Genomic DNA, 19,275 nt, shown 5'->3' with positions numbered 1-19,275 from the left:
GGTGCTGTGGGCATGGGGACCTGAACGTGCACGCCTCACCCAACTGTGAGGTTACACCAGAGACCCAGACATCCCAGTTCAAAGATGCTGCCAGGGAGAGAGAAACCCCACACACCACTAGTGACAAAGGACCTTCTTCTTCCAGAAGTGGACTTCTAAGCACAACACATGTGCACTTGACCTGGAAAAGGCTGAATCTGGGAAGGGCATCAACCAGGGAGAGCTGCATCTGGATCTCCTTGGCTGGAAGTGAAGCAGGACGCCACATCACAGCTATAAAGAGCAAGTGCTAACCATGCCCAACGTACCTGGGGTTTATCGCCACCACTCTCCGCTTCTGCTGGCCATCAGCTCGCTCAGCGTGGGGAGAGCTGTTATTTCCACAGTCCCAGGCCAGCACTAAGGTGACCATTTCCACATGGGGGCTCCCCAGTCTGGACTCCCATCAGGCAGGGGAGAGGCTGACGGCAAGCAGCTCTGGGCACACAAGCCAGGTTCTTCCACAGTGGGATGGGAAGCAGGACTAAGGCGGTTGCCGGCTGATGGGTCGAAGCAAACACAACGCAAGCAGCAGCACGGAGACTCCTGGGAGCTGCTGATGGCTGATCAGAGAGGCGGTCCAGGTGGGTCGCGGCTGGGAAGGCTCCCGGGTGCTCCAGCGCTGAGATCACAGAAAGCGCTATGGTAGGCTCGGACTAGGACAAGTGGCTGCACGTCAAAACGTCTTAGAGGGCACGTGTCTGCTGATCAGGGAGAAGTCTTTGTATCCAAGCGGCTGAGCATCTTTCCTACCCTGCTCCTATCTCCAGGACTTCCAAGTACACCCAGGCACAGATGACAGAGGATCGCAGTGGCAGAGCATCCCCGCACGGGCTCTGCCTCCTGCATGGCACAGGCGTCTCGGCTGGGGACAAGCAGGGCTCCTACGGGTGGGACCGGAGTGCGGCCACACGTGCCCCAGGATGTGTCAAGCCGATCCCTTGGCCGTGGCCAGGCCACACAAGCTGGATGAGAGCCTGATCCACGCTGCGCTTAGATGACGCCATCTCCGGCTGAGGGTCTGGTGGCTGAAACACAAACTGGCTGCTCAGAGGGGCAGGATGAGGGTGACCTCTCCGGCACTGCCACGGGCCAACCTGGCAGGATTGGAGGTGGCTGTCACCAGCCCTGTGGCTGCAGCAGGGTTTGCTCTGAGGGCTGCGCTTGTACCGCCCGCCTAACAGACCCGACACCAGCCATGAAAGCAGACAGAGCTGCCTGCTCCAACCTCGTGTTACGCACCCAAAAGACAAGAGGAATTGCTCCACGTGAAGGCTGGGGCGCATCTCGAGGAGCCCAGCCCGATGCGATGCAGGTTGATCGGCAGCTGAACGGGGCTGGGACGCCAACGTGCCAGATGCTGCTTCAGCCCTGCTCCTGGCCAGGGCGATCGGGGAGGCAGGACTGGGGGTCTTTACAGGTGGCATCTTGAAACTGAGCCTGGGACGAAGCCACCATGCCTGGGCTGTCCTGCTGCAAGGCAGCGTAGGCTGCTTCTAGAAAGACAGCCTCTGCTCGGCTGGCCGCGTGCTGCACCTAGTGCTACCAGCTCCCTCAACTCACTTCTAGTTTGCATCTGTTCATTGGTCTCACGGTGCTAAACTGTGTGCTTTAAATACAAAAGCTGTTAGGACTGAGAAGGTCTGAAGCACATACTGGTTTTGAGATTTTTATTTCAGGAAAAGATCAAAGAATTAAAATAGGAGCTGCCCTGCTGACAAGAAGAGTTGAATTCAAGAAGCTGATAAAAAAGGAGCATTATATGCATTGAGCACTGTGCATTTTCAGTCAATATTGGCTCTACTTTCTACTCTACTTTCCTTTGACTAGGAAAAGGGAGTTTCACATGCGCACAGACCCTGGGATACACGGGACTCAATGAGAGGAAGGGAGTAACAGCAAAAAAAGAGGGTGCTGGGCTTGATCTAACAGAGGCAAGAAAGTGATCTTACATCTCGGCCCCCGAAGCACCAACTGACCACCAGCGAGACGGGAGGCAAAGACACGCCGATGGGGCGGACTCGACGGTGCACGCGAGTATCTGCAGCTCCCTATCCATAACCACCTGGGCAGCCACCAAAGCTCACCGGGCTTCGGTATCGCCTACATTCAGGAGACGGCACAGTCACGGGGCAGGAGAATCATTTCTTGCATCCTTCTCCAGCGAGACGACAGTGTTGTACCTCCAGGCTGCGTATGCCGGCACAGACTTGCGCTCCCCAACAGCTTCCCCCAGGCTTTCCCCCCTCTTAGGTGCAAGTAATGCAATCGAGATCAACGGTTAGATTAGGCTCCCGGTGTGCTCTGAGCACTGGGTCTCTTGACAGCAGTAAGAGCTAGGTATGGCCGATACCACCCAGGCCCTGCTTGCATACCAAAACAGTTGGTACGACAGAGCTAGCTTATTAACAGGCTACTGAGCCTTAATACTGACACTTAGTGTAATGGTTTACAGTAAAAGAAGGATTCTCCTACAAAGCGCTGAAGAGAGGGGGGAAAAAACCCCCACCCTGATCCCTTCCTCTCCCTCTCAGAGTCTCTGGAGCATCTCACAAGCAGGGAAAGGAGCTGGGGAGGCGAGGGGGTGGCAGGGGGCACCGCCACCAGGGTGCCAGGTCCCGTCGGGGGTGTCAAGACGAACGACAGCAAGGACAGTCGTAAGGAACGAGAGACAAACGGTGCTGGTGCTGTGCTGCCTCAAGCTGGGAGGTGCGCGTGGTCAAGCAGAGCGGGGAGAACTAGTCTTTCTTCAAGTCCCTGGATTCAAAAAGCTTCAGGCGTTCTTGCACAGTCAGGCCTTCCTTCAGACTCTGGGAGAGACAAAAGACAGAGAGCGTCGGACACGGGAGGCAGCGGGCACCTGGCACGCAGGAAGGCAAAGGAGATGCGGGCAGCAGGAGAATGGCCTCCTTGGCGGAGAGGTTAGTGGGACATGCTAAGAGAAACCACGTGGTTATGGAGAGCGGTTACTGGTGAATGGCACCTAGAGAGAGGGTGAGATTGCAAATGAACCAGCTGACACAGCAGGAGTGGATGAGAGGCACGCCATGCCGCAAGCAGGGTTAGCTCGACTCGGACAATGACCCCCAGAGCCTGCGGTGCCGTGGGCAATTTCAGCGGAGCTCTGGCACTGCAGGAGCCCCGGGGAGGTCAGCTGGGATGGGCGATGCTAAGGCATCACGCCGCTGAACAGGACCTGCCCGCCGGTCCCCCACACCTGCCCGCAGCACCGACTGAACGTGCATCCATCCGGGACAGCCCTGGCTCCGGTCAACGTGCAAGCTTTGCTCAAGCAGCCCTGGAGACCGTGTTTTTGTTGCCAGTGACAATCCCACCCTTTCTCTAACCCCAGTGGGGTGTCCCAAGCCAAAGCTGCCTCTACTGCACAGGGTTAGACAGCGGACTGGCTACACGCTTGCTTCAGGTCTGGCAGGATCTGGTGGCTGATCCAAGTCAAATGCAGCAGCCAGACTGCAAGGCACCACGCTCAGCTAGCCAAAGGAAAAGCCTGCCCCGCTAGCTCTCGGCATCTGGAGTTGTGAAATCTCTCGCCTACACATGGGGAGCCCAGAGAACAGCCGTGTGAGGGGTACAAACCCAGAAGCAAAGCGCTGGACCCCTGTACGACAGCTTTACCGCAAACCCAGCTGCACAAGGCTAAAGCCAGCCTCCCCTCCTTCCTGCAGCCCCGAAGCTGTGGCTTTTGCTCCAGGGGAGCAGAGCAGCAGTGAGTTGTCCCTGCTCGCTGCTGCTGAGGGGGCACAGACCTCTGCCCCCCCTGCTGCCAGGCCCACAGAGCGAGGGCTCTGCTGCTGTGTGCTGGAAAAGCTTTCATGGCCAGCACGGGCAGCTGTCCACCTGCGCCCTGCAGGCAACCGCTGCCTGCAAGCCAACTCCTTGCAACCTGCAAGGGATTCGCTCTGCAGCTGGACCATTACTTGCTTTACAGACCAAGACGTGGCAGCTTCAAAAGGCACAGACCTGAGCACAAAGCCCCTTCTCCTAACACGCAGCCATCTCCCCTCACGCTTTTACTTCCCTGACTGTGGTGTTAGGACTGTACGGTCCTAACAGCAGGTTAGATTTTTGGGCTGGGTTTTCTTCCACGTGTGTTTATCAAGGCAGGACTCCATGATAAACTTGCCCCCAGGCTGCGCACATTCCCATGGTTACTGGATTTCTTTCAATGTTTCTGCTCCCACAGGCCCACAAATACAGAACGGCTTTGTGAAGCAACACGGAGATGAAAACACTGGAATGGGTTGGTCTGGGTTTACAAATGCTGTATGCTTTCTTTTCAACGGGCAGCAGAGTCTCTTGGGATGCGAGCCTCTGAGCACAGATTTCCTAAAGGAAGTTTACTTTGGGCCTCTTTAAATGGGCAGCAACCCCTGCATTCCAGCTTGCACATCTGATTTCTCACCAGGCAGAAGGAGACAACAGAAAACTATGAGACTACCCTGTCTGACAGCACAAATTCCAGTAAATTCACCCCTTAGGCGGTCTCACAACCCATCCGAGCTGCTGATGAGGGGAGCCTGATGAAGGGAGACTAATGTAGGATGAAATCCGTGATAAAGAGATCCTCCATCAGACCTCCCGGGGCTCTCCAGCCACCCCTCTGCCACTGTGCTGGGGGCCTCCCCTCTTTTCTCTAACCTCCCTCTGCAGGTGCTCTAATCTCACTCCTTACCACGGGCCAGTAAATTAACTATTGCTCCAGTTACTTGAGATAACTGGGTCATTACGATCAGCCTCATTTCTCATCAGCTCCCTCCTTTTGCTGGATGAGCTCGGAAGCCTCAGGCCAGCGTGGAGGCGCAGTGCACAGGGATGGAGAGCAGCAGGGTGGACACCGGGGAGCTGGAGGAAGCCTGGAGAGCAGGAGGAGGAGGTTACTGGGCAAGGAAGACTCTTTTGCTCAGGCACAGATCAACCTAAAGAAGCAGCAATTACGGGCAAAGGAAATTCAGGGTGGCCCTGGAGACCCCCTCTGCAGCTGGGACGGGGGCCACCATTTTACATGCCACTGGCTTTCGTGGGAAACGCATTTACAGGCATCACTGACCCACGCCTCCACCTGGCTAACAGCAAAACGGCTATTTTTTCTACCAGACCTGGCTGTTGAAGTTTAGTCTGAGGCATGCAGTCATTCAAGCATGCACACTCAGTGTCCCGCGCTCCCCACACAGCAAACAGGAAAACGTGCCCCACTGTGTCCAAATCCTCACCACGATGGTTAGCTGTGTTGGTGAGGGTGGGAGGAGCAGGAAAGCAAGAAAGCCGTATTCCCCAGGGAAGAGCCAGAGAGACTGTTTCATACGGATCTTGGGCACGCTGACTTGTCCCCTCGCCTTCCCCCTCCCCCCGTAAAATAATTAGCCGTAAATAAACCAGTCAGTCATTAAGAGAGGGGCTCTCATTTGCCATGGAGGTGTGAGCAGTGCATGCAAAAGTGGGCTGCTCCCGTGGGCAGCTGCGGCGCTTGGTGGGTGCTGGTTTGTTTACCTACGTGGCAGGGAACCTGGACTCGGATTCATTTCAGTTATCCCATGAGACCTGCTCAATAACGGACTGTTGAAGGAAAAAGCAAAATAAAGAAAACAAAACAAGAAGCTCATAAATCCTAAATGCATTGGCGTTTGCGCAGCCCCAGCCCCCCCGCCTCAGTGGCGATGCGAGCAGGCACAGCCCATGCTTGCTCTCCTCTCTTTCCCCCACTGAGCAACACACACAACCACAAGGTCAGTGGTCTGAGTTGAAGTGGTGAAGGGAAACCCGCCAGCAGACCTGGAGCAGCAGGTCTGGGCTGCCCTGGAATGCGCAGAGCTGCTCTCTGCTTTTCCTCGGTGCAGCGCGGACACCCCAAGCTGGCCACCCGCCGCTCGCAGAGCCGGGGTGGTGGCTGTTTCCCCAGCACGGGCACCGAGCTAGAAGCTTTTTGCCTGCCCAGCTTCTTGCTTTGCCCAAGGTCCCAACCACTTCAAACATCAGCCTGAGACACCAGGTAGCGAGTGGCGAGAGGCAAAGCAGGTTTTGCCCAAGCTGATCTTCTTGCCAACTGACCAACGTTTAACGATGACTCCCGAGCGGCTTTCTCAGCCCTTTTAATCCCTGTGGTCCCACAGCAACAGCCAGCGTGGACCACCACATAACTCTGGCTGTCAGCAGGCCAAGCAGGGCAGCTGGGCACTGCATCACTGGGCTTGGGGACCCACAGCCAAGTACGCAGAGAAACACACCTGCGCCACGTTAACACACAAGCAAAGCGTGTATTACATACACCCAGGACCAAGGCATTGTCGTTCCACATAAAGACCAAAAATCTTGCGGTGATGAACGCTAACACCTAGAAGGATGTGCATGTTCCCACCTACTGACACCACCTAAATTTCAGCTGCAAACAGGGAGCAAATACTGGGAGAGTCCTCCTGTGAAAGACCAAAGAGCAGGGTGAACTTTGTTCTTTTTTCCAAACCAGGAGCAGCGTCACGCCTCCATCTCGGCAGGGTCAGGAGCGCGTGTGCCCTGCTGGGTGCTGCCCTGGCTGCACGGCCAGCCCTTCACAGCTGAGAGCTCGCTTTTCTTCCCAGTGCCACCCAGGCTAGCACTAGTGATTGGGAAATTCTCAGTTTTCTTCCCCTACCAATTTCTTCCCTCCTGGGACCCCCATCAGAGTGTAACGCCGGGCATTCCCATCACACGGGCAGGAGATCCACGCTCACCTTTGACCTGATATTCCTTAGTTGCCGGCTAACACTGGATCTGTCTTTCTTCAAGAAATCAGGGTTGCTTTTTGATTTCATAATATCTGGGAAGAAGCAAAAGAAACTGCGTTAGCATGGTGCCCTCCACCTTCCTGCAAGGAGCAGGGCTGCGGCTCTGCTGCCCTCCCAGCCAGTGCCCTGATGAGCCCCACTCAAGCAGCAATGCCCTAAGGGCAGAGGAGACTCGGGGGTCTCCGCTCCCCTGCACCGCGTGCAGCATGAGGTTTTCCCAGTGCAAAATGCCTGAAGGCTTTCAAAGCCCATCAGCTCCCCGTCTGTGGGCTGGAGGGAAGCGCTGCCACTCTGGCAAGGCTGCGTGCAGGGAGTGGAGGTGGGAAGCAGCACAGAACCGGAAAAAAGCACCGTGCCAAGTCCTACACTTGGACGCGTTACTGCACAAGTGCTTGTATGCTTAGCTTGGGAAACCCAGAATTGCTTAGAGCTGCTGGAGGAGGACTGACCATATCCTGATACAGTGGTGTTCACAGGGGATTTCTCTCCCTGAGCTTCTGTGGCTGCTTTCAGCTGCTCTTTCAACCTGCTGATATCACAGTCTGCCTTGGCCTTCACGATGCTCAGCTCCGTGTAGATGTCCTTGTACTTGTCACTGGCGTATTTCTTATCCTGGCAAAGGAGCAAGAACAACCCAGTGGAGTCAGACAGACAGCTGGAGCCGAGGGGTTTGTAAATGCACTGAAAGACGAGCCTGGCAAACACCGACGGAAGAAGAGCCGGCAGTGGGGAGAAATGTTTGGCTGGGGCAATGCACGCATTTCACACAAGGCTCCTAAGAGCGGGACGGGGCCGGAGACAGGCAGAAGGCTGCGAGCCCCGCGGTGAGCGTACAGCGCTGCCTGTGCCTGCAGCCCCTTCGTCACAGGATTACTTGTTCATGGCTTTTCATTTTAGCAAAGACGCAGAATACAAGCAGAATTCCCAGAAATGGCCTTGGCAAAGGGACCATCCAGAGCACACCAGATCCGATGCTGGGAGGCTGGGCAGTTCTCTAACACTGACTATTTTTGCCAGCCTGATCTGAAGTGACAGGAAATGGGGAAAAAACACCAAAGGGGATGTTTTCCCACATGGTCTCCCTTGCGGGGTAAATCCTAAGCTGATACAGTCCCAGCGTGCTTTACTGACAACACCAAGATGGGTATTCGATTTCATTCATGGGAAAAATTAAGTATTTTGTTTCATGTGTGGGTGTGAGTGAGCCAAAATCTAAGCACACACACGCAGGGGAGCAGAGCACAGCCCGTAAGAAGATTTGCAGAAACCTCCCTGGCATTACCCTCAGTGCCGTCTGCAGCTCGTCTTTGAGGGAGCTGATCTCCTGCTTCAGGTACTGGATTTCGGATTCTTTGACCCGCAGCAGGACCTGTGGGAACAAAAGCAGCGTGTGTTCATACCCAAGAAGGCACAGGATGATCCCCAGAGGCTCGCCTGCTGTGCCTGGTGGCAACCAAGCCACAGCTGGAGGCTCAGCCCTGTGATGGCTCCACGCCAGCACCACAAAGCTGCTGGTTCACCCATCTTCTGGTTCATGCAAGGAAATTACTGCTGGGTCTCTCGGGAACTTGCTCAAGTTTGCACCACTGATGTGCTCCCTGCACGCCCTTTGGTTTCTCTCCCCACTACTCTGCATGGGCTGGATCCCAGGGGACAAGCAGGGCTGGAGGAGGAGAGGCGGGTGTATGGCTTCGCACGTCGAGAAGGGAAGGACCCCAAAAGCTCCCGGCCCCATTGCACCCCATGATGCACGGTGCTGCCCAGCCACGCAGAGCCAGTGTGTGGAGCGATGGATGGCTCTGGCACGTTCCCCGGGCTCCACAGGCAGCGGCAGAGCTCACCTCCAGCTCGTAGGCGTCCTTGCCCTGCGTGAGAGGCGATCCAGCAGCCTCTCCCCCGCCCTCCCCGGTCAGCAGGGTCCGCAATCGCGTGATCTCCGCAGCCAGGCGGTTATTCAGCTCCTGGGAAGAGGAGGAGGAGAGCTGTTGCGGGAAGGAGGAGCATGGCCACGGTGCGTTGCAGAGCCCGCCGTGCTGCCCGTCACCCCCCGCCAGCCGCCCAGGGTACGGTGGGGACCCTCACCTGGTTGTGGGCGTTGAGCTCCTGGTTCTCCCGCTGGCACTGGCGGAGGGCCTGCCTCTCAGCCTCCAGCGCCTGCGCCAGGTGGGCGTTCTCCAGACACTTCTGCGAATACTGCTCCGAAAGCACCTCCAGCTCCCGCTGCACCGACTGCAGCTCCTCCCTGGCAAAACACGCGCTGAGTAGTGCCCCCGCCGCACACACCCACCCGTGCCCACTCTTCCTCCAGCACCCTGGCACAACCCAGCAGGGATCTCAGCATGGAAGAGAATGACTTGCATACTCCCTTTGGGAAAAACCTCAACCCAGAGCGAGCCAACCCTTCCCGCTCCCGGCACAGCGGTGCTTGGACACCAAAGGGATGGGAGGTCCTGCTCTACGGGGTTAAATGGCAGGACTTCCTCAGGTTTCCAAAAACTGGGCTGAGATCTATCAAGCTGGCTCTGGGCACTCAAGACCGAGCGTGTCTGCACTCTTACGCAGACGCATCAAGGTTAACAAAGCGGCTTGGCTGCCTTGCTCAGCCCCCACGTGAGGACAGCCTTGCCACAAACAAAGGTATGGGCTTTCTCCTCACCTAGTTAGACTTGTTTGAGCAACCCTGCTGCTACAGCTGCATGAAAAGCAGCACTGTGTCCTCACATCTGCTACTCCTGGTGACCACGAAGCAGCAGAATTTAGGAAGTATGGAGACTCTGACCTGGAGCCCGAAAGATTAGGGGCAACCAGGAGACTCTTGATAGTTGCAGCTGAGTCAGGACCAAGGGAAGAGGACCCTGTGATGACAGGTCTGCCCCTAACCCATCGCTGAAATCAGAGGGGAGGAAGGGGTCCTCCACACACATCAGACACAGTGACAGACAGAGGACGACAACGGTCTTACAGGTATTGCCTTCGGAGGGCCTCGATGTCGGCGTTGACGCTGCTGATCTGGGAGCGCTGAGACTTCTCCAGCTCTCGCTCCAGCTCCTCCCGGTGTGCGTTCTTCATGGCTTCGATGGCTGCATGGGACAGCAGTGTTAGCACCCAGCTCCACTCCACCCAAAGGCGGGTTTTTTTTTGAGGTTTTGTTTGTTTTTTAAAGGAACAAAAACTGAATCAACCCAGCAAATTTCCTACTGCTTCAGCCTGTGCCCCTGGCTGTGAAGTGGCTTCTGCAAATCCCACTTTTTAATAAAGTCCAAACAATTGTCTAATTCACATATTGTTTCCTGGATTGTAGGACCTCTAATGCAGAAGCCCTGGGCTCCAGCACTTTATAACTCCCCAGGGACACCGAAGAATGAATTCAGTGTGGAACTGGCAATAAATTAACCACAAAAATGACTAATGCCTTTCTGAGAGAGAATGGAAAATGGATCGGGCTATGTTACAGCCAAGGAGATGGGTACCGAGCCTGAAGGACCAGGAGATGGGCCTTCATCCAAAACATCCCTCCTACCAGCCCTTTCCCATGTCCCTGGGATCCCCACCCAGCCCTCATCCCACCCATGCTCTGCTCCTCTATACTGGAGCCACCACCACCCCGTGTCCCCATCAACACGGAGCTGCCCCACCGCAGGGGACCCTCTGGCATGTCCCTGTACCTGAAATAGTGGCAGCCGTTTCTTCTGCCAACAGACGGTCTTTCTCCTCCCGCAGCTTCTCCAGCTCCCGCTGGTGCTGCCGCTGCAGGTCCTCAATCTTCTTCTGGTGTGTCTCCTCCATGGCTGCAAAGCCCCTTTCACATGTTGCCTGCAGAAGGGACAAGGGGAAGGGGTTGGCCCAGGAGCGTGGGGCCGGTGTCACAGCGGTGGCCAGCCTGCTGGGAGCCACATGCCAGCACGTCAGTCGGCACCCAAGTTCTGTGTCATGGGGATCTTCTTCCTGCCCAGTCACGGAGGAGCCAGCTGAGGATGGACCTCGCAAGGTCAGGACTTGTCCTGCAGCCCCTTGACCCCTGACAGCTCCAGTGAAAGGGAAGGACAGGGCAGGCCTGGGGTCAGACCCAATCAGGGAATGCAAATATACGTTAAAGACACAAACCCAAAGCCTGCTGTGCCCCTTGGCTCTTTTGCAACGCCTGATTTTATGCGGCCACCTCTGGGGTGGAAAGCAGGTGACTCGTGACGGCAACAGGACCTTAATTCCCAACCAAGCATCGCTTCAAATGCTGCATGAGCAATTATTCGCTAATCAAATCACTGGGAATGAACTTAGGCCAGGACCAGGGTCACCAGGGGTGAGGTCCCCAAGGGCAGCCCATTCCTGCCCCAGGCACAGCCCCCGCTCCTGCCTTCGCAGGACAATGCAAAAACCTGTCTGCGGTTCAGCGCCAGCCCTGCCGCCCCGCCGAGCGCACGGGGATCCCGGCCGGACACACGGCTGCAGGACAGAGGCAGGACAGCAAAGCCACAGGCAGGCCGGAGCCAGGAGCCGGGAGCGGGCACGCACTGGGGACGTGGTGCACAAACCACCTCCAGGCATCTGGGGGCAACCACGATGCCAAGCGCTGCACCGGGCTTCTCTCCCGCTGGATGTTAAGGGCTGGCATTATTTCCTGATTTCAACGGATTTCTTCTTGATTCGCACTCCTGTTTTCCAGAGGAAGTGAGAACTGTCACTCAGGGTCCACTGGGACCCCGTGGGAGATTTAAGGGGAACAAATTCACTCCCTCAGTGACAGAAGTGCTCACAACAGCCTAACGCCACTGCCCTACACTAACAACATCCTCAGCATCACTTTGCTGTGTAATGCTCTGTACCCTATGCCACCCTCATGCCCAATTTTCAGCTCTGGTGCTTTTTTCCCTCCTCTTTAAGTTTTAATCCTGAGGCATTCTTCGCTTTCTCAGCCTTGGTGGTTTGTTTTTTTTTGAAACTCCCAACTCAGTGCCAGAACCTGTCTGGACTTGGCTGACTACGGAGTGGCACGAAGCAGCTTTGCAGGATTCTTCATTTCGCCTCTAATGCTGGAGGAGAATGGTGACGGCTCCTCTACAAGGCTGGCTGTAGATCTGGTATTTAACATTTTGTCAATGCATTGCTATAAATCCAGGACATCTGAACATGTACAAACCAGCACCTCGTGTTACCGATGTTATGTTCTCCATCAGGTTCAGAAGAGAAGAATCGAGCACCTTTAAACCTGTAAATTGGGCAGGGTTGCAGCCGCCGCGTTAGCTTTCTAACCGAGGGGAGTTTCTACCCTGCTGGCTGTCCCTCTGCTTCCTACAAAGGCGCACAGACAGGTCGGTCCCCCCTGCTCTCCTCCTGGACCCCTCTGCCCAGAAGATGCTGCCTGCCCTCCTGCCAGGAAAACTGCACACTTTGGCAGACCAAAGCTGAAAACACAGCCGGGAGGTCAGGTTCACCGCTTCCTCGTATTTTTCAGCCTCCAGTTTGGTTCTGGACTTTTTGCCTCTTCCAAGGAACACGCCTTGGTACAAGCAACCCTGCTTGGTGCCTGGCTGGCAGGCCAAGGCGTTACCCGTGTGTCCCACTGACCTGAGCAGGGGGTTCAAAAGGGCTTTTCCTTCCTAGGGGTTCCAATGGAGGAGACGGCATTCAGGGCACACCACCGCTCCGCTCCCATCTCCCCGGCAGCTCCCCCTCCCCCGCCACCCAACTCGCCCCTGATGGGATGCAGCAGAACTCCTGCTCTCCCCAGGCTAAAACCAGCTTTTGGCTGGAGCTGAGCCACGCTTCGCCCTCAGCCCAAACGTGCGCCGAGGGTCTCGTGGCTGGAAGCGAGCTCTCCCACATTTTTGCCGGCTCTGAAGAACTGCTCCATGAAAGCCTGGCCAGCACGGTCTCCGTGCACAGCCGGCACCGTTGCCCTGTCGGCTGCCCAAGCAACCTGCGAGCGCCTCCCTTGGTGCTGCCCAGAGTCCTCCACTGCCCTCAGCCACTTCCTAACTGGAAACGCTCCCCCATCAAAAGCCAAACACCAAACCCAAGGCTTTTTTTTTAAGTCGCTGTACCACCTCAGGCTAGTTTGAGAGCCAGCCTGAGCAGCGGAGCAGTCGGAAGGATGGCATTTCTCTGCACCCAGCCTGGGTTCCCCTAACCATGTGCCGTTTGCGATGTAAGGAACCGCCGGTGTGCACCACCAGGGTGGTTCTCCTTGAAGCCTCGTGCAGAGGAGCTTTGCTACAGACCATGGCATCCCTTCGCAGCTACTTTCCCCAGGAACATACGTTTTGAGATTGTTAAGTTTCCATTTCATCCTGCGTTTTTGACAGCGGCAGAGACAGACTGGAGATCTGATCAGACTGGGAAAGACAGAGTTGAGGAATGCTTTTAAAGGGAAGTCACAAACAAAATGTACACCTCAGGTAAACGCTACGGTCTTCGGATTGAAGGAGAACGTGACGTTATCAAGCTACTTTGAAACTCTCCCTCCCTCCACATGCAGAGACCACCTCCAACAACCAGCCCTCCCGCTGAGACCAAGCCCTCAGCAATGCATTTAGAATAGCCCAGCATGGAGGGAAGGGCAGCACCATGCTTTACAGAGGCTTTCTAACACCTTGGGGCTTCCTTCGGCACGCTGGCCCTTTTGGGGGACGCCCCTCGGTTCAGCAAGTGAACCCCAGGACCGAATGCACCCTCCTGCACACTCAGCAGCAAGAAAGCATAAAGCATCAAACATATCAAGACCTTTAAGTTTTCAAAGTCCTTCTGGTACTTTTCCCTCAAGGTGGAAGCGTTCCCCTCCAGATGTTTGTTCTCCAGCTCATCCCTCATGACATTCATCTGGGCCTCCAGCTCCTGGATGCGTTCCCTCAGGCCGTGCATGGAGTCCAGCTCACTGTCGGGGCCCTGCCCAGTGCCCCCCGCCTCACCGGCCACCCAGGGGTCCCCACCACCTGGGCCCGCCGTGGGCGATGCCTCCGGGTGCTGCCTCTGGTACTCATCCAGGGTCTCCTGCAGGCGCTGCAGGTTCTGGCTGTAGTGCTCCTGCAGCGCCTGCAGCTCCTCGCCGTGGATGACCTGCAGCTCCTTGATCTTGGCCTGGAACTTGTCCTCCAGCATCTGCATCTGCTCCAGGTGATACTGCTCCATGTTCTGCTTGTCACGGACAATGGCATCCAGCTGGTTGAGGCTCTCCGTCCTCTCGGCCTTCAGAGCATCCTCTGTCCTGTTTAGTTGCTCTATCACATTTCGAATCTCCTCCTCATACCGTCCTTGTAACTCGCTCAAGCTCTTGCTGTGTTTGTGCTCCTCTTCCTCCAAGAGCCTTCGCTGGCTGTCAAGCTGGGACACCTTTGCTTTGAGATCGGCGTTCTCCCTTTCCAGCATGGCGATCACCTCGCCGTACTCACCCTGCTGCTTTCGGAGCAAGTCCTCATACTCATCCCGAAGGAGAGAGACTGTTTTCACACGCTCCTGGCAGAGCGCATCCATGCTCTGTAAGGACTCCTTGTAGGACTTCATCTCTCTCTCGTACTCCAGCCGCACTTTGCAAGCGGCGTAACAAACCTGAGCCTGAACAACTGCATCATGGACTAACAAAGAGGAATACCGTTCAAGGTCTCCCATGCACGAATGATAGGAAAGACTCTCGGATATCTTCAGGAGCTTCTGACAGTCTCTCATTGCCTCCTCGGGAGGCAGAGAGAGTAAGGCAACAGAGATCTCCTTCAGAACATTCGCTTTGTCCTTTAGTTGTTGGGCGAGATCTTCCTGAATGGAAACAAGAGCTTTGCTACTGCACTCTGGCAGGCTGCCGATCTCCTCCACCTTGGCTAGTTCCTGACACGGCACCATTTGGAGACAGCTCCCGTCCCAGGAGATTTGGGCTCTTTCTGAAGCATCTTTTTGAATTTCAAGTGCTTCAGAAATCTGGTGCATAACTCCGTCAAAATCAGGAGTCCTGTACGCTTTGATGATCTCCTCCAACATGCACTTATGCTGCTGGAGAGCCGTTTTGGTATTATGGAGGTCTTCTTCGATTGTTTTTAATCTCTGATGAAAAGATTCTCTCATTTTCTGTGCAACAAACCCGAGTTCTGCCTTGACCAATGTGGCATCTGCTACAGCACTGAGAAAACACGGAGAAGGGCCCAAACCTGTTGTTTCTGTTTTGCCCTCAGTTTCTCCTTCTCTGGTGCTCAAGTGGGCTCTCAGCTCCTCCACCTGGCTCCAGAACTCCCCTTCCAGCAGCAGCTTCTTAGATAGGACGCTGGCCAAATCAACGGCTGTATGAGAAACATTTGCTGGCTCCAACAGAACCACCTCAGCCGTTCCCTGCATCTCTCTCAGAAGCTGAGATATCTCAGAGCTTGCATTTTTCAAAGACTCCGCTATTTGGTTGATGAGAGAGGCCTCAAATGCCACTCTCTCGGAAAGCCATCTCAGCTGGCTGGCGTCAAACATCTCCGCTCGCTGCTCCTTGGGGACATGCTCCTTGGAGACACGCTCCTCTTCTCCCAAAAAAACTCCTTCTGGAGTGGAGCCTTCCGTGATAAGGCTATCGCTCTGCTGATACTCCGATGGGACTGGCGCCCCTCTCAAGGCGTAGATTGCGTTTGATAAGGTTGTTTCCATGCTGGACAGAGTAACGAGGAACAAATCGCCCTCTTTTTCCTTGTCTGATTCGGGCAAAGATCTTAGTTGCTCCCTACACTTCTCTAAGCAAGTCAGCGCTTGATCATTTTTCATTTGGAAACTTCCCAGCTCGCTGACATGATTTTCTATGAGCTTGAACTTTTCCTGCCTCTCACTCTCCAGCTGTGAGATCAAAGAACTGACTTGGGATAAGCTGGTCTGAAGTTGTTCCCGCAGCTGAGACTCTGTGCTGGCCCACTGATGGTGAAGGGCGATGAGTGTCTCCTGATTATGGCCGTGCTGGCTTTCCAGCTTCATCGTTACATCTTTGAGTTTTTCCTCTGTAATATAAAGTTTGGTTTCCAGGGAATGGATGATGGAGAGATAGGTCTCAGAGTCGCTCGTTCCTGATGATGGGTAACCAAGAGCTGGCTCTGATGACATGCTTTCTTCAGACAGCGATCTGTCTTGGCTTGTGTCCGAAGAGGTACTGCTCGTCCAGTTTTTCTCCGATCCGTCTGGGTGGATGTACTTTTGGCACTGGATGCTTGAGAAACGGATTCTTTGCCTCTTGGCCCCCATGATTCCTACATCAGGCTTTGCTAAGGCTTTCTGAACGAACTCTTGGTCCTGGAGCTCTACAGCTTTGGACGGCGAGCCAAACTCCTCCGCTTGCCTCTGGCTGGTCTGGAGAACCTCATCGTCCTCCTCCTTCAGTGCGTAACTCAGAGCTGGGAGGACATCCTGAGTTTGCAGGGTCTGCCCTGGTTGGGATGGATGACTTTCGTCAGCCTCAAGACTGGGGCCAAGGTCTTCCACCTCCTCAGCACACAGACCTGTGCCTACACCAGCTAATTTCTTTAAAGCCTCCTCCTTGGCCTTTAGCTTTACTTTAGTCTCCTCTAAACTGCTATCTAAAGCAACCATTTTAACCAAAGCCTCACTGAGATCTTGATCTTTCTTCTCCACAATTCTCAAGTGCATTTCCTTAACGTGTCTCAGCTCTTCTTCTTTTTCTTTCAGCACCTCCTGCACACCCTGGAACTGATCCGACACCTCCTCGAACGATTGCTCCAGATTGTGGTAGTTGGTCTCTTCCATCTTCAACTTGGCTTGCAGCTTCGCAACTTCATTATCTGACTCGGCAACCTGATTCATGAGCTCATGGAACCGACATTTGATCTGATCTCTCTCTCTTTCAAGCTCCTTGATGTGCTCTGCGAGTTTCTGGATGCTGGCCTCCTTCATCACCAGCTGCTCCTCCAGCTGGTGGACGAGCTCACTGCCTTCAAATTTTGCACTCAGTTTCTCCTTCTGCAGAATCTCCATTTGCTGCTCGCTGTTTTGCAGCTGGTTCTCGTACTCGTTGGCCTTATCCTCCACCTCCTTCAGACTCCGTATTAAAACCTGCTTTTCCCTCTCACAGCTCTCCAGCAGAGCCTCGTAATTCTTCTGCAGCTTCTCCTCCATGAGGATCCGCGCTTGCTCACTAGCATTCAGCTGCCTGCTCAGGTCCGCGATCCTGTCTTGGAGCCGCTGGACCTCCTTCTGGTGGTCCCTTTGCAAAGCCTGCTGCATCTCCAGGTCCCGCAGCTCCTGGGTCTTCTCCAGGAGGAGAGCCTCTGCGCTCTTCAGCTTCTGCTCGCTGGCCTTCAGCTGGGAGCTAAGCGTGGCCTCGCTGTGCTGCCACTCCTCCAGCTGCTCTTTGGCTTTCTCCTTCTCGCTCCTCAAGTCGCTCTTGAGCTTGGCCAGGGTCTGCTCCTTGATGGAGAGCTCGGCCGCCGCATTACTGAGCCTCGCCTGCAGGCTCTGAATCTCGGCTTCGTGGTGCCGGATCACGTCCTTGGCCTCGGCATAGCTGCGCTTCAGCGACTGAATCTGCTGATTGATCAGCTCTTGACGCTGGCATTGGGCTTCCAGCTCGCTTTGGAGGTCTTGGTTGACTTTATGGAGCCTCTGCCAGGCACCTGATGGCGAGGCGGCCACCTCGGTCTTAAAAAAATTGATTAAATACTAGATTAGTAACACTCTTGGCTCTCCCTTCTGAGTGTCACACCTCTGGCCAGGCAGGCCATGGAAAACCTCCTTGCAGCGATTTGGCTGCTACCCACATGCTCCAATTGGGATGATTTGTTCTTGGCACAATTTTTTTTTGTTTGTTTTAACCAACGTTTTTGGTTGGTTTTTTTTTGAATGAGCGACAACTGCTCTCCAGTAACAGAAAACACGGACCACAACATCAAAACAGCTGTACAGTAACAGGCTAAAAGGGAAATAAAAAACCCAAAATCAAATAGAACCAAAAAACAATGAAAAAGAAACACCAGCAGTAAAACAGAGACGACAGACGAGAGAAAACCAGGAGGGGTGAGAAGGAGGAGGGGATGGGAACAGGGCGAGAAGAAAGGAACTGCTTTTTTAGCATGTTTGTTTTGTTGTGAAACAAAAAGTGCACAGTTCAGGTAACACAGTCCTACCGACCAAAAGCAACAACAGAAAGTGAGGTGACAGCAAATGACATCACATCCCACCCAGATGCAGGGAGACAGGACAGCCGGCGTGGCGATGTCATTTCTGTGATTGCCAAACAGGACTTAGTGGCTGCTCATCGTGTTAAAGAGATGTTGTTATGCTAAAGTTTAAGACTAGGGAGGATCTAATTTCTCTACCTGCAAAAAAAAATATCCAACAAAGGACAAAATAAAAAGCCTGGCAAGTGAAGGGAGGGAAAAAGTGTGATGAGAACGTAAAATAAAAGAAACCAACCTTTGTGAGATGCAAACCAAAGCAATGTAGCATGCAAAGAGAAAACTCACAGACAGTCATGCAAAAGGCAACAGAAATTATCTATCTTTAAAAAAAAATACACAGACAGGAAGAGGCGAGAGAAGCACAGCGTGAAGCCTAAGAATTTGGCCTGCCTTGCTGTACTCTGGTTGCTGATAAGGAAAGCCCACAGATGTGACACTCAGTTATGTTAAGTTAAATTTCATGCTTTACACCAACATCATGCAAGAACATCCACCCGGGACAGGTTAGTACGTGACCCCTCCCGCCCGCTGTGCCCAGAGCTGCGGCACATCTCCGTTTGTGGGGAGCAGGAGCCCCTGTCACTTCTCCCAGTAGGGTTCCAAGTCGGGGTGCCCCGTCCCGAGGAAGCTCAGAGTGAGAGAGGGGTTACACGAGGCCAGAGAGGCTTCGGTGCACAGCACATGCATCAGGGTGGGTATCTCAGCGGCTGCCTTACGAAATGTGCGGCATCTTTTGTGTCGGGGCACTGCTTGGGGGTCCATATGGGGCTGGTCATGCTGCCAAGGGGGGGTTGCTGCCCCCTGGACAGCTCAGGAGAGATGGGCTGGCAGCAGTCAGGCTCCTCCATTGCCCCTCCCCACAGACAACATAGGAACCTCTCCGAAATTAGGCATGATGGAGATACGGAGCAAATGAAATTCAGAGGGTCCGCCCAAAAAAATGCTGTGATGTTTGCCCACAGTCTGGGGTTGCAGATCCCCGCCCCCCATGATTCCAATCCCTCCACCTCAGCAGGGTTTGGTGGGGTTACTCCCTTCTGCAACAGGACTTTAATCCCTCCACTCCCAGAAAAACGTAAGGGAAATCCCCAGAACAATTAGACCAGAGCAAGCAAAAGCCTCCAACCCTTCCAAAAACCCTCTCCAACTTCTAGGTCAAAGTTTGGGTCACTTCTCACTGCAGCAATGATTTGCTCGGCCCTTCTGTAGACTTGCTCCCCCTCCTCCTATTGAGGCGCTATGGCCAACTTCAACACAGCCAATCTGACAGTGGATTCAGCATCCAGCTTTTAGCCCCAATCCCTGATTTTTCTGGG

General features: G+C 54.5%; 1 protein-coding gene across 8 annotated transcripts in view; it reads right to left on the bottom strand.

Annotated features, from left to right (window-relative positions):
* Positions 1 to 1,695: 1,695 nt before the first annotated feature.
* MPRIP (myosin phosphatase Rho interacting protein) overlaps positions 1,696 to 19,275 on the bottom strand; it is an 81,973-nt gene continuing 64,393 nt past the window's right edge. For 4 of the 8 annotated variants that reach the window (XM_055806770.1, XM_055806773.1, XM_055806774.1 and 1 more), the window contains 9 exons: positions 13,539 to 17,420; positions 10,484 to 10,631; positions 9,781 to 9,898; positions 8,901 to 9,060; positions 8,660 to 8,779; positions 8,101 to 8,187; positions 7,268 to 7,430; positions 6,765 to 6,850; positions 1,696 to 2,849 (listed from right to left, as the gene is read on the bottom strand). In XM_055806770.1, the coding sequence (XP_055662745.1) occupies positions 2,778 to 2,849; positions 6,765 to 6,850; positions 7,268 to 7,430; positions 8,101 to 8,187; positions 8,660 to 8,779; positions 8,901 to 9,060; positions 9,781 to 9,898; positions 10,484 to 10,631; positions 13,539 to 17,420 (4,836 nt within the window). In that variant the 3' untranslated portion in view covers positions 1,696 to 2,777. Of the gene's footprint in view, positions 2,850 to 5,547; positions 5,614 to 6,764; positions 6,851 to 7,267; positions 7,431 to 8,100; positions 8,188 to 8,659; positions 8,780 to 8,900; positions 9,061 to 9,780; positions 9,899 to 10,483; positions 10,632 to 13,538; positions 17,421 to 19,275 lie in introns of all 8 variants that reach the window. The other 4 variants (XM_055806771.1, XM_055806772.1, XM_055806777.1 and 1 more) reach the window with 4 other exon arrangements.

Source organism: Falco peregrinus, chromosome 5 (assembly GCF_023634155.1).
Source record: "Falco peregrinus isolate bFalPer1 chromosome 5, bFalPer1.pri, whole genome shotgun sequence".
NCBI classification, from domain to species: domain Eukaryota; kingdom Metazoa; phylum Chordata; class Aves; order Falconiformes; family Falconidae; genus Falco; species Falco peregrinus.
Note: the sequence above shows the minus strand (reverse complement) of the source record. Positions and strands in the feature narration are given on the sequence as shown.